At 40.4% G+C, this 14,752-nt stretch overlaps 1 protein-coding gene across 3 annotated transcripts in view; it reads right to left on the bottom strand.

Moving 5' to 3' along the window:
• The window catches only part of TUB (TUB bipartite transcription factor), a 110,052-nt gene that overhangs the window by 13,442 nt on the left and 81,858 nt on the right, over window positions 1-14,752 (bottom strand). For all 3 annotated transcript variants that reach the window (XM_029582596.1, XM_029582595.1, XM_029582594.1), the window contains one exon: window positions 2,897-3,088. In XM_029582596.1, coding sequence (XP_029438456.1) covers window positions 2,897-3,088 — 192 coding nt within the window. The remainder of the gene's footprint in view (window positions 1-2,896; window positions 3,089-14,752) is intronic.

A 14,752-nucleotide genomic window follows, 5' to 3' on the forward strand; every position in this document is an offset into this window, starting at 1 on the left:
CAAGACACAACATCATCACAAAAACAGAGGAAACCACCAACATATACATAATCAACCAACACTGTATACAACTTTGTGACTGACTAGCAGTCTGCTTGTTTTTTCAATACATTATTTGTGTTTGAAATTATTAAATCAGATACGTCTTGTTAAATATTAAAGTCTAGCTATTAAAATGAAAATAGATGATTTTTCCAGACTACAAGGATAAAGGACCCCATAGTAAAAAAACTGTACATGGACATTTCATATGACCTATCAGCAGCATGACAGAACAAGAATAGGAAGTGTTAACTGAAATTATTTTAAAGAATGATGATAGCCGATGGATGTCCACAAGGGAAAGAAGTTGCAGGGATATAAATGGCATAATAATGAATAGACAGCTCTCAACTGAGCTGATCCAGGCAAGTCTTTTTGCAAGAAACCCTCTTAGGTTGTGTTATTAGATTCTGAAAGTTAGGTCACTTGGGTGCTATCACCCTACCCTCTTTCCTTGCTTCTACTTTGTAGCTGGGCACTGCCTTAGCTCCTACATTTTTGTCTCCATTTGAGGTCTAGTGATATAGAACAGAACAGAATACAGTAACCAAATAATAAGTGCCTGTCAGGTGCTTTTCATAAGCACCACATACAGGAATTTGGCCTTGTTTTCATAGCTCCCCAAAAGGACTACATTTTACCTCTTGGTCTAAAAGGCTGAAAAATCAATTGTTTGCTGGAGCGGTATCTTCTATAGTCTCAGAATTGTCTGCGTGGTCTATATGGTCTAATGGATGTTCTGCTTCTATCTTCCTGGAGTCGTCGGGGTTTCGATTTCCTCAAACTCTTCACTAATCTCTCTAGCTCCTCTCTGAATAATATCCGGCCTTTGAAAGGTAACATACAGAGGTAAACTAGCCCCTACTGATAATGCTAAAGATCTTGAAGAAAGACTTTGAGATCGTATAATGCATCTGCTGGATATGATGCTGCCTATTCTAGCCCTGCAGAGCCCTCACCTTCGGGACACTGTTGAATCCAGTGCAGGAGGACTCTTGAAACAAACAGACTGCTCCCTGAATAGATGAACTATTTGTGAAAAAAAAACATACTTCAATATGAGCTCAACCTTTTTATCTTGTGGATCCTTTAGGGAAGTCCCTCTTTCCACTGGTATGGTCATCCTCCTTGTTATACGTTCTCCTGGACATCTAACAGGAGTGGGTATAATTTGGAAAAATGTTTTATATGCTTTAAGCCTGACATTATCATATTCTTGATTTCTGAATGGAGGGGAAAAGAAATGGGAGTCTTATGCATACCCATTCTGGAGTCACTTCTGCGTTAGGTGCAGAAGTGCCGGACCAAAGGAAAGGGGAGGTGGCCAGTACAGCGGCCATTTGCCGCTGTGCTGGGGAAGGGACTGCCGGCGCGCGCAAGTTGCTACTGCTCCAACGGTTTAAAAAAAGGTTTAGACAAGTTCCTAGAGGAGAAATCCATAAACTGCTATTTATCAACAAGGAATAGTAGCTTGGGATCTATTTAATATTTGGGTAATTGCCAAATACTTGCGACTTCTATTGGCCACTGTTGGAAACAGGATGTTGGGCTTGATGGACCCTCAGTCTGACCTAGTATGGCATGTTCTTATGCTCTTATGTATAGTTAGGCAGATACTTCCTGCCCGGACAGAAGAGTCTTTGCATGTGAAACCCTTTTGAGCAGCCAAATAAAAGAACTTAACTGAGTTCATAAGAATTAAAGCTAAAGAAATGCACATCATGAATGTCTTTCATTTTTAGCTTTAGAGAATTATTTTCTTCTTCGTCTTTGACTCAATAGATATGTCCTGTTGTATTGGGCCTCCAACTCATCCAGAACTAGAGATGGGAGCCATGAGCCTTCATTGCAACTGCTCAGGGTTTTGTCCTTATTTTCTATCCTCAATTTACTTTCGACCAGTCATTGCAGCGACAGTCCTAAGAAGAGGGTCATGCAACCATGGCTTCTTCAAGAACGCTGCAGTCATAGGCCTTAAATCCAACCACTAGATGTTACCATTGCTAAATGACTTTCTCCCTCACATGGGCTGTGAACACTGCTTCTAGAATATCAGCCCTGGCAAAACTGGAAGATTTGAGCAGAGAATCAATCCCAAGTCCTTCCATATGGCAGCTCCACTGCGCTGCCTCTAGCTTTAGTGCCCAGTTTTCAAAAGCATTTACATGCTTAAAACTAGGTTTTACATATGTAAATGCACTCACTTTACCTGTATAAGTGAGTTTTGAAAATTGTTACAATATATTGAATTGACAATAAGTTTTACCTGTACTAAGTGCACTTAACATGGGTAAATGGTTTTTGAAAAACTGCTACGATAATATCTTACATTTATATGTGTAACTCCTTTGAAAATTCACCTGTTAGAGAATCCTATATCCTTTCTTAATTTTAAACCTTCTAAAGAATTTGTAACAGAAGAAACACTAGGTCTCTGTGATAGAGTATATGACAGAGAGTCTCAGAGTGCCTTAATGGCCAGCTCCAGCTATCTGGCCTGGTCCACTTTAAGACAGACAGGAAAGGGATCCTTGGGTGGGGCATTTCCCTGAGGTAAGGGATACAAAGGTGAGGCCCTGAGAGAGTTAGATAGGCCCCAGGGAGAAGCAGGAAGCTGTAATAGAGTGCTGTGCTCTTTTGGAAAAACTGTTCTTGCATTGTCAGTCTACTGAGGTAAGCAGCCATTTTGATTCTGTATTGCTGAACTTTTTGTAATTAAACTGTTGAAAAGCAGAACAGACTCCAGCCTGGTCTGTTCTCCGACCTTCTCCTGTCTTAGACCACTCCAAGGGCATCACAGTCTCGTATACTGAAAGTATGCATGCAACTGCTAAGTCATTCAAATATATTTTACCTTTTTACCATCCTCCCTTTCCAAGTGGAGGTAATATGTTGGATACATTCCTCGGTCCATTCCCTTTTTATCTCTTGTGATTCTGCATTTGATGGTAGTACCTTGAGGGGCCGGTCTCATAGCAAACTCTTCTAGATCATCAACATCAACCACAGGCTCATTTGTGGGAGGACTGGGAGCTGATGCTGTCTCCTACAAATGCAGACATATATTTGTCATTACATTAATTTGTAAAAAAAAAACCCTGAGAAAATGCTAGATGCAACATGTAGTAACCTTGTAATTTCTCTGCTATCTGCTTAACCATTATGGATGTTGAAGGCTGAGAAACAGCCCCAAAACCCTAACCAGATAAGAGATGACTTATTTAGTTGATTCAGAGAAAACGACTCATCTTATTTCTTCTCATGCTGTGGCTCATTGCTCAGTTCACTATTACGATCCCACAATACAAAAGAAAACCACAGCCGACAGCGGCCATTTTTTCGCAGGAAAGCTGATAGATGAGTCATTTTCTCTATATTATCTAAATAAATCATTAGAGAAATAAAAGTATTGTGGTTTTGATCACAACCACAATTTAAGAAAGCATTTCCAAAATTAATGCAACATTTAAAAAGGAAAAAGATAAAAAAAAGAAGGACGATTTAAAGGAAGTAATTGTTAAACATCAAAATGGAGGCTGGAGGTTTTTTTGACCTATGATTGAAGTGATGATGCTTTTCTAGAACTATTATAGCCATAGGAACTGTATTCTGAGGTCTTTTTTCCTCCATTTAAAAATGTATAAAATTTCTTTAATGGGCAGAATCTACCTTTTAAAAATGATTGAACTTCCTAAATGGCTTTATCTATTGCAAATGGCCCCTATAGGGCTCTCTCGTAAAGACATACGTGCTGCTGAAAGAGAGTTTGAGATTTTTATGGCAAGGGAAAAAAGCCAGACTCCCGCTTCCCATACTGCAGGCCCCTTGGACTAAAGGAGGTCTAAGCTGCCCGGACCTGAGACACTACAACTTAGCCTGCATGCTGCGTATTATTCATGATTGGCTCCACAAATCGTCCATATTCTCTCCATATGAATTAACCAGAGCCTGGCTTGGAGGATTTGCCCTATCGGCCCTACTCCAATGCTCTGACAAATCTATATCTTCTCTTCTCTCAGCTTTAGTCATTCTTGCTGTCTGCCAAAAGGCATGGTCAGCATTGTGTAAAAAAATGTGTCTCAAGATCAAGTGTACTGCCTTTATGGAAATTTGCGCCATCCCCGATTTCCCCCCAGGCTGCTCAAAGGGGGTCTTTTCTACGTTGGCAACGTTTGAGTCTCATTTATATTCATCAACTCTTTGGGCCCAACTCAAGTGCAATGTCCAGCTTCGCAGACTTGCAAAACTTGTACCAAATCTCCCATTCTGACTTTTTTGCTTACCTGCAGATTCGCCATTACATCACCAATTTATTTTCAGAAAACCTGAATCTGGGTAACAATGGGGCTCTTTCCTCTTTATTTTACTTCACTAACTCTCAAAAACCCTCCTGTGCTTCTTTTGCTAGAAGGCTGCTGGAACTGTCCCCCCCCCCCCCCCCTCACAAATTTTGTTAGTCCTTCACGCTGGTCTAGATGGCCCAATATAGAATTATCGCTCCCTGAGATTCAAACGTTCTTTCTACAAATCCCGAAAGTCTCTGAGACTCTGGCGTTCAAACGGAAAGATTGTAAATCTCCAATATGTGATAAGTGCACCTTATCTATTAATGATTATTTACACAGTTTCTGGGCATGCCCCCACAAACAGGCCTTTTGGCAGTCCGTGTGCCAGAAACTTTCCATTATCATTTCGAGGGCAATTCCCCTAGACCCACATTTCTGGCTTTTTGGAAGGGCCTCGGCGGTCACTCCCGCTTGACCCAAGAAAACAAACTTGTTACTGGACAAGGCTAGATTGGCAGAAAAACAATCTATCCTTGCATGTTGGATAGGCCCACTTCCCCCCCTCACACGTACTTTGGGAAAGGAAAATGATTAAATTACTAACTTGGAATACATGTCGGTTACACTATCTACTGTCAAACAAAGAGGGAACGCGATTACTTTGGCTTCCCTTCCTAACTCCTCTACCTGCCGAAACTATAAAGAGCCTTCCCCAAATTTAATTAAGGTATTTCCTTACTGGTCCCTTAGCTACCTGCATAGCAGCTTCCTGACCATCCCATGGGTCCACGTTAAAATAGTCAGTTATCCTACTAAGATTAGGTCCAACTTGAGGTCTTCCTAATGTAGCTCTATGGGCAGTCTGGCGGGTAGAGATCAATTCGGATGGGAACAGCAAATGGCCTTCAGGTTCACATTCCAAAACATTTCCTCCTACTTATTTTTAGCATTAACATCTACATTGACTCTCTTTCAAAAATATCTACTTACAATTTAGTCCTAGAGACAAGAATATTACAGATATTCAGTACTGACACTGTTTTGCATCTCTATGCCAAAACGAAGTATTTTCTGAACCTATACAGACAGTAAATACATCTGGGAATAATATCAGGGTTTTAGAAACGAGGGTAGAAGGGTAGTAAGGGAGGGGAAGGTTGGGGGGGTATAGGGAGGGAGAGGGGTTCAGTTTTGATTATGTCATGGTAGTGGTTACCTCAGATCTTGTAACTTGTTTATTCCCCTGTACAGTTACAAAGGGAGAGCATTTGTACAGCTGGACCTCTGGGTGGTCTGTCAATTGCGGTTTATACTGTGACTGTTGTAACTTTGGTTTTATTTGGTGTAAAATCCCCAATAAAAATGATAAATAAAAAAAGAAAATGTATAAACTGATTGGGTGAAGGTCTTTTTGTTCTGGTATACTATCTCACTTCCCTCATCTGCCTTATGGTTTGACAGCAAAAGAGTGCCATATGGAGCCAGATTTCTTGGATATGTGCCATAAAACAGGGCTTGTGCTCCTAACTGCCAGTCTGCCAGAAGGCCAGGGAAGGGCTCCATGCACCTTGAAGAACAGAAAGTGCAGCAGCCTTCTGAATCAGCTAAGTAGTGCTCTATTCTCCAGAGGGACAAAAGTTCAGAGGTACAAGAGGAAAATAATGATAGCAAAGGTGCTGGGGCCAAGGAGAGACCTGAGGTCTGGCGAAAAGCCAGATGAGACAGTGAATACACCGCTGAAAAAGATGGTGGAAGTAAAACCAGAGCTGCAAGAACAGACGCGGCGGACTATGGAAGCCAGGTGAATGAACTGTGGCTCAGGTTCAAGGATACCTGCGATGGGGGCCATGCAGTATAGGTCTCAATAGAAATAAGGGCAGGGCAGACTAGCCCTAAAGAGGCGGAAACAATGGCTGTTGCAGAGCAGCCTACCAGAGAGGTAGCAGGGAGGCCTGACAGAGGCGCTGCAGAGAGATGGCAGGGAGGCCTGACAGAGGAGCTGCAGAGAGGCGGCAGGGAGGCCTAACAGAGGCGCTGCAGAGAGGCCAGAGGGAAGTGCTGCAGACAGAAACTGTGCAGAGGAGTCAAAAGATGCCATGATAAAATTAGGAAAAGAAGTGGAACCTGTAATAGGGAAAAATGAAGAAATTACAGGTCATAGAGAAAATGGAAGCGAAGTCACAACTGGAGAGCCCTGAGGGAAGGGCCCAGAAAACAACAAGGAAGGCATCTATTCTTTTGTTGTTCCTCACGGCTTTTTTAGATTGCCTACCTTGTTGTTTTCTGGGCCGATCCCTTTTAAGGACCATGTCTTTTCCGCCATGGAAAGACGTCCTTAGCTTTACAGAGCTGAGGTAAGACAGAGTTTTCTAAAGGCAGCAGCAAGACCCAAATGAGTACAAGAGAGTCCTTGCGGAAGGAGTTCCAGAAAAGATGTGCCTCAAGGAAGAGGGTTGGAACTCAGAACTTCAGAAGGACTCATAAAAGAATTTCAGTGGAGTCTGGGTAAAGGGTGAGTGGTTCTGATAATTAGGGCTTGGTTAAGGGTAGGCCTAGTGAGAGGAGTTGTATGCTTGTTAGTAGATTTTGTATGAGTCAATATTTTAAATTATGTATGAGTGGGTATTTGGTATGTTTGTATGCATGAATGTTTAAGAGGGAAAGTATGAGTGGTATTTTTTAAGTATGGATGTATTGGTTAGTGTGTGCTATAAAGTATTATGAATGTTGATATTGGAATTGGATATATTGGATATTCTGGATAAGTTTATGAATGTTCATGACATTAGAAAGTGATACATTTTGATCATTGTATTGTTTATACGATGTTGTTGTTTTGAACATTGTATATGTCTTGAGCACCATTACATATTTGTTGTAAAATATTTTTATATTGTTTGTATTATTTTACAACATTATCACTTTGCACTTGTCTACATTAAATTTCATTTGCCTCTTGCATGCCCAGTCTCCCAGTTCCCAGGTCCTCTTGCATTTTCTCAAAATCTTGTGATTTAACTTTGAATAATTTTGTGTCATCGGCAAACTTGATCACCTTACTCATTGTTCCCATTTCCAGGTTGTTTATAAACATATTAAAAAGCAGTAATCCCACAACAGATCCTTGAGGCCTCCCATATTCACCTTTCTCCATTGAAAAAATGTAACTTTAGATCTACTCTGTTTTCTATTATTTAACCAGGTCCCAATACACAATAGGACATTGCCCCCTATCCCATGATGTTTTAATTTCCTAAGAAGTTGCTCATGAGGGATTTTATCAAATGCTTTCTGGAAATCCGGATGCACTACATCAACTCGTTTAATGGAGAATAGTCAACATGGTTTTAGCAAAGGGAAGTCTTAATTAGCAATCTTTTAGAATTTTTTTAAAGGTGTAAACATGTAGATAAACGTGAGCCAGTTGATTTTGTGTATTTGGATTTTCAGAAGGCATCTGACAAAGTTCCCCATCAAAGACTCCTCAGGAAATTACATCATAAGATAGGAGGCGGTGTTCTATTGTGGTTAAAAAGCTGGAAACAGAGGGTAGAACTAAATGGTCAATTTTCCAAATTTTCCAAATGGAGAAATGTTGGTACTGAGACCTGTGCTGTTTAACATTCATAAATGATCTGGAGACGGGAATGAGTGAGGTGATCAGATTTACAGATAACACAAAATTATTCAAAGTTGTTAAAAAAAAAAAAAAAAAAAAAAAAAGCAGCAGATTCCAAGAAACTGCAGAAAGACCTTCTGAGAATAGGATACTAGGTAACTGAATAGCAGATGAAATTTAATGTGGAAAAGTGAAAAGTGATGCGCATGGGAAAAAATAATCCCAATTATACAGGGATTATTGGATTGGGATTCTCTACCCAGGAAAATGACCTTGGCATCTTTGTGGTCAATACACTGAAATCCTTGGCACAGTGTGCGGCATCAAAAAAGCAAATAAAATGTTAGGAATGATCCAAAAACAAATATAGAATATAAAATGGAAAACATCATATTGCTTCTGTATCGATTTATTGTGTGCCGTTCTGATCACTTCATCTCACGAAAGACAGAGGAACTAGAAAATGTGCAGAGGAAGGCATGGCAATTATTAGGTACTACACTAGTGCTTACTGGTGCTTGCTCTGTTTTATATCCCACCCTAGCTTTACTTTTTTCTTATTGCTAAATCAGCCATGTATTTTATCCTATTCCCCAACATCTACCATCCTTACTTCAGCCCTGTCCACTGTTCCTGCTCTCCTAATTTGCTCCTCCTAAAACATTTCATACTAATCACGCCTTGTGGCAATTCTCGCTCCTCATTTTCTTCTTCTCTCCTCCCATCTTCACCTTGGATATCTACCCTTGGCATATCCTCTCCTACCACTGCCCTTCAAGGTTATTCTCTTACCATTCAACATACTTCCACCCATCACCTCATCCCTGAATCTGCCCCCTCCTTCCTCCCTTCTCTCTTCCATTCACAAGAAATCTGTAGAATACCCACTGTATATTCAACAAGTTGGCCTACATCCATGACCTCATCCAAGACCCATCTATAAATCATTGTTTCCTTAGCTGTAACTGAAACCTGCTTACTTTATTCTTCTCAGTCATGCCTCTGCTGCCCAACTTAAAAGCCTCTCAAAAATGTGATAAAATGTTAATGGATTCACCCTCTCCTTGTTTGCAGAACTCAAATATATATATTTCATGTATTACATTTTTTACAGGTCTGATATAGGCTTCCAATGCATCCAAGATGGCTGCTGTATCATTTCTCTGTTTGCTTATAAACTGTCCATCACTCTCCTTAATTTAGCTGCCTACTCTTTGGTTAACTTCTCATTTAAGCCTGTGGCTAGAAAGTAATCTTCAAATCCTGCCCTGAAACTTTCCCAGTTGCTGCTTAAGTGGTGAAATGCTGTTAGCAGCTGCCATGATACAGAAATGTTCATGTGCCTTAGTGTCTGGGAGTCACATATAATTTTAAATCTATCAATATCACTGCAAGCCTTGACTTTTGCTCATAGTTCCTGAGCCCATTGCACTCAAGAAACTCTTTCAGATGTAGGAAAGCAGCTTGAGCATAAGAATTCCCATGCATGTCTTGAAATGCCTCTCCAGGCCTTTCTAGAATTATCTGGGACACCTTCATGTTGGTGGTATCATCCCTGCAGTTAGAATGGATATCTTTCTTGTCCTTGGAGAATGCATCATTATAGAACAACTAATAATAATAATGTGGACAATTTTAAAAGTGATTTAAGCCAATAAACAAAAAACTATTTTACCCACATTAATTGGGGGTTTGGAAATTTCCCTCTGTCAAATGCAGGTAAAAGTCTGTGCATTGTTCCACAATGTGTGGACATTTAGCCTGACTGAGAGGAGGTATTCCTTGGGGCATATATGTCGGACAAAGTAAGAGAGTCCACGCAGATGGCATTTTCAAAAATTTACACCCAGTTTTTCTGAAGGAATCTACTTGCAGAAAAGCAAGTGCAAACGTCTGTGGGTATGCTGCATTTTAGGCAAATTTCAAAGCAAAAGTATGTGCATATGTTCTCTTTGAAAAATGGTTGAAAGCCTGCGGATAAAAAGTATACATGGTCTTTGTCCCAATATGGACAGTTATAAAACTTTCCCCCAATAATAATAAAATATGTTGCTGCAAAAGAAATCACTAGCTATAAACTCATGCTTCTGTATCTGACTGCACTTATTGTAAACTATCAAAATGTCACAGGAAGGGCACCTTGTCCTTAGAATGCCAGAACAAATCGTACTGAGAGACTATTTTGAAATATGACAATTATATTTCTTATCACTGATTACTTCTCCTGTTTATAGTGGGTAGACTGAAGTACTGCAGATGGAATCAACAGAACAGCTTTCGCCAGGGTTTCTCAGCAGGGTTGCAAACTTCCCTGCTTCTCAAAAGATCCACAATGAACATTTATCACGTGTATTTGTACACAGGGAGGATAACTTTCAAACAAATGTGCGCAGTGGCATAAAAACACATATGGCCACGAGCAGATCTACGCTAGCATTTTTTATCCCACACATGATAAATATGCATTTTATGAAAAACGCACATCTCCATTCCACAAATTATGCACGTATGTCGGCTTATGTGCGAATATATGCAATGCACTGAAAGAATGCATTTTTCCCTACTATTTTTAAACTATACATGCATATTTATTTATTTAAAAGAATTTATATACCGCAAATGAAACAGGATCTGTCTAGCTAAGTGGTTTACAAATATAAAACATACATAATAAAAATACAGAAATTAAAACAAGTATAATATATCAAATAGACAATACTTCCAAAATGTTAAAAACTAATAAAATTACTTCTAAAAAGTTAACAAAAATCAAAAGCAGAATTGTTATGTTCATGACAATAGGTTCAGTGAACTGTAAAGAATTGTTAGGTAATGTTGTATGCAGCGGCAAAGAGATATGTTTTTAAAGCCTTTTTAAATTCTTTTGCGTTTGCCAATAAACGGATTTCTTCTGGGATGGTATTCCAGAGGGTCGGTCCCGCGACAGAAAAAGCGTGTTTCCTTGTGAATTCTAAATGGGCAAGTTTTACTGATGGTATTTCCAGCATGCATTTATCCATTGATCTTAATTGTCTTGCATATATTTTAAATATGAAAATAAAGTAGGACTCACATATATTGGGATTTAAATGCATAAGTTGGTATATTTTAAAACATGTGGACTTCAAAGAAATTATCATTTTTTCAAAACAGTCCACCAGTTCTCCCAATTCTTCTCCAGGTCACTGAGATCCTCCTGATTCTTCAGCAAGAACTCCTCACTGTTCATCCAGACCTCCCCTTGTTCAATTTGTGGAATCCCAGAATAAGGAGGAGTTGTCACAACCTGCAGAGAGGAGCCCTGCAGGTCCCCACCATGGACAGGTGATCTTAGATGAGGCAGAGGCCCAACTGGAGTTTCGCTTCTACCAGCCCACGTTCTCCTCAGGTTGAGCCTTTGGGTGACGAAGCCAGCAGGTCTTTGGTGGTGGCCTCTGCTGACAGTAGAGAGATCCGTTGGGGGTGGGGGTCGCTAGATCAGAGTAGAGGTGGGTCAAATGAATCTGGAAGCACGCAGTGGTCAGTGGCAGGTGGCATTCAAGAATGTCCAGGAAGGAGGCCAAGGTCAATGACAGGTATCCATCTGAAGGGAAGGTGGGATGGATAGGCAGGGCAGGAAAGCAAGGAACAGTACAGAAGGCAAGGCACACTAACGAACAGAAGAATGGAAGATATGACCACAGGAACTGACTAACGAAGACAAGGACGACTGGAACTGAAAAACAAGAGACTGGAACTGAAGGAAGGAGACACTGGAATGCTGGGACTGAAGACAGGGCACACTGACAACACGCACTACTCATAAGTTGGAAGACCTATTGTCGAGGCATCTGAGCAAGGCTAGCAAGGCCTTTTATAAGCCAGCATGTTTGACGTCATCCAGACATGCCATAGGGCTTTTCCCACTGTGGGCCTTTTAAGTTAATCATTATCACATGCACACGTGCCTAAGAAGCAGCAGTGCAGAAGCCGCAGTGTTTGCTACACGTCGGCGGTGTCGAGTCGCGTGGGATCACCAGCAGTGTCCTGCCGCATGTTGGAATTGCCTGGCCAGATCAGGGTCCAAAGGCGAGAGCAGTGGTCCATAGGAGCAGCCTGTAGATCACTGATTGCAACACCCACTTGGTCAATAGTACATAATAAACACATTTATTATCACTTAAACCTGATTATTAGCAGGTGTAAAATTATGCAAATAAGTTGGCTAATATATGTGCATTTCTTTTAGTTTAAATCAGCTTTATTAAACGTGGGTGCCTTTTAAAATAGCAACTTATGTGCATAAATGTTGGCCCCACCCCAAAATGCCCCTAAACTGCCCCATTTTACAGGTGTATATGTGCACATGAAAGTGAAAAGATGTGCATATTTTTTACTTTTATAAAATATTGAATATGCGAAGAGACCACTTATGCACATATATGCTATATTTTACACAAGTAACATTTTGAAAATGCACCCCATATGGCTTAAGAATAAAGGATAATTTGCATAGCTTAGTTACACTGTAAACCAGACTAATTTGCATAGCCCTTGGGAACCAGAGCTAAAGACCCCTGACTTACTCTGTGTCAAACAAAATCAATCATAATAAATCATACAATGCAAGATTTAATTCTTAAAAAAAATATCCTGGTTAGAAAACACAAGTTAATGAGGGAATGCGGGTAATTCATAATATGAGATGTGGGAAGATATTGTGCTTTTCCTTCTCAGTTTTGATTTATAATAGTTATTCATTACAATACATCCCATGATTGTTACCAACTGAGATCATCATCATCATTTATAAATATATTAAAAAGCACCAGTCCCAGTACAGATTCCTGAGGCACTCCACTTTTTACTCTTCTTCCACTGAAAACAATTGACCATTTACTCCTAATCTCTGTTTCCTATCTTTTAACCAGTTTGGGGGGGGGGGGAGATCCAAAATGGCACTTTCCTGAGAGGCACGGGTGTGAACTCTGCTGCTGCCACGGTTCCCTTTTCCTCTGTTTAATATGTCTCATACTAAAAGAAAAGCTAAAATCAAGGAGATCTCCTCAGCTTCTCCTTCAATTGATTTGAGACAGTCTCCTATAGGATCTTCATCCTGTTGGACTCTATGCCATCCCTAACCTAAAGCACCCCTCCTCCCTCAAGTTGATCTGCCCTATCTTTGTGATATAATTTGTACCACTGTCCCATTGGTTATCATCCTTCCACCAGGTCCTGAGATAACATACATAGAAACATAGAAATGATGGCAGAAGACCAAACGGCCCATCCAGTCTGCCCAGCAAACTTCACACTTTTTTTTTTCATACTTATCTGTTACTCTTGGCTCTTAGTAACCTATTGGTTCTATTTCCCTTCCACCCCCACCATTAATGTAGAGAGCAGTGTTGGAACTGCATCTAAGTGAAATATCTAGCTTAATTAGTTAGGGGTAGTAACCGCTGCAATAAGCAAGCTATACCCATGCTTATTTGTTTATCCAGACTATGTAATTCAGTCCTTGTTGGTTGTTGTCTGTATATAGATCCACTTTTCTTCATTCCCCCTGCCATTGAAGCAGAGAGTTATGCTGGATATGCATTGAAAGTGAAGTATCAGACTTTCTTCCCTGTCGTTGAAGCAGAGAACTATGCTGGATATGCGTGAAGTATCAGTCTCTCTCCCCTGCCATTGAAAGAGAGAGCTATGCCGGATATGCGTGAAGTATCAGTCTCTCTCCCCTGCCGTTGAAGCAGAGAGCTATGCTGTTGAAAGTGAATTATCAGGCTTATTTGGTTTGGGGTAGTAACCGCCGTAACAAGCAAGCTACTCCCTGCTTTTTTGTGAATGCAAATCCTTTTTTCCACATTTCCTCTTGCCATTGAAGCTTAGAGCAATGTTGGCGTCGCATTAACCGTGTGTATGTTTATTGAATAAGGGTATTATCTCCAGGCAGTTGCCGTCATTCCCGCGAGCCACCCACTCTTCATTCACTTCCTCTAGACTTTATGAATCCTCAGTGTTTATCCCAAGTTCTGGTCTTCACCACTTCCTCCGGAAGGGCATTCCAGGCATCCACCACCCTCTACGTGAAGAAATACTTCCTGACATTGGTTCTGAGTCTTCCTCCCTGGAGCTTCAACTCGTGACCTCTGGTTCTGCTGATTTTTTTCTGATGGAAAAGGTTTGTTGTTGTCTTTGGATCATTAAAACCTTTCAAGTATCTGAAAGTCTGTATCATATCACCTCTGCTCCTCCTTTCCTCCAGAGTGTACATATTTAGATTCTTCAATCTCTCCTCAAAGTCATTCGATGAAGACCATCCACCTTTCTGGTCGCCCTCTTATTTTATGTCTCTCTCTTCTTTCAGTGACACAGATTCTAACTCTCATTTTACTTTTTAGACTTCTGGCATTTCAAAGTATGTTTTTTTGTTTGTATTAACAATCTGCTTATCAGCTGATGGGAAATTTGGAATCTTTTAACTCAGGCGGTTCTTTACTTATAGGCACATGGACTACTTTTGCTTTTATTGGAACCTCTCTATCGGGATTCCCTTACTATGTTATTTTAGTATCCTTTGAAGATATCTCTCTATGAATCATGTGCTGCTAAGCAACTATCAGCTCTATCAGCTGAAGGCAGAGAATACTGATTCAACCGGTTTGTGCTCAAGAGATGTTGTAATGATCTCAGAGTTAAAAAAGAAATGTTTTCTACTTCCATCAGCTGGATGAGGGGCTAGACCCAATCATTTTGGACTGATGTAAAAGACAGAAAAGGAAGGTAGATTTAAATTTTGAAGATTACTAAAACTCTCCTGTGT

The sequence above is a fragment of the Rhinatrema bivittatum genome, chromosome 17, assembly GCF_901001135.1.
Source record: "Rhinatrema bivittatum chromosome 17, aRhiBiv1.1, whole genome shotgun sequence".
Lineage (NCBI taxonomy): Eukaryota > Metazoa > Chordata > Amphibia > Gymnophiona > Rhinatrematidae > Rhinatrema > Rhinatrema bivittatum.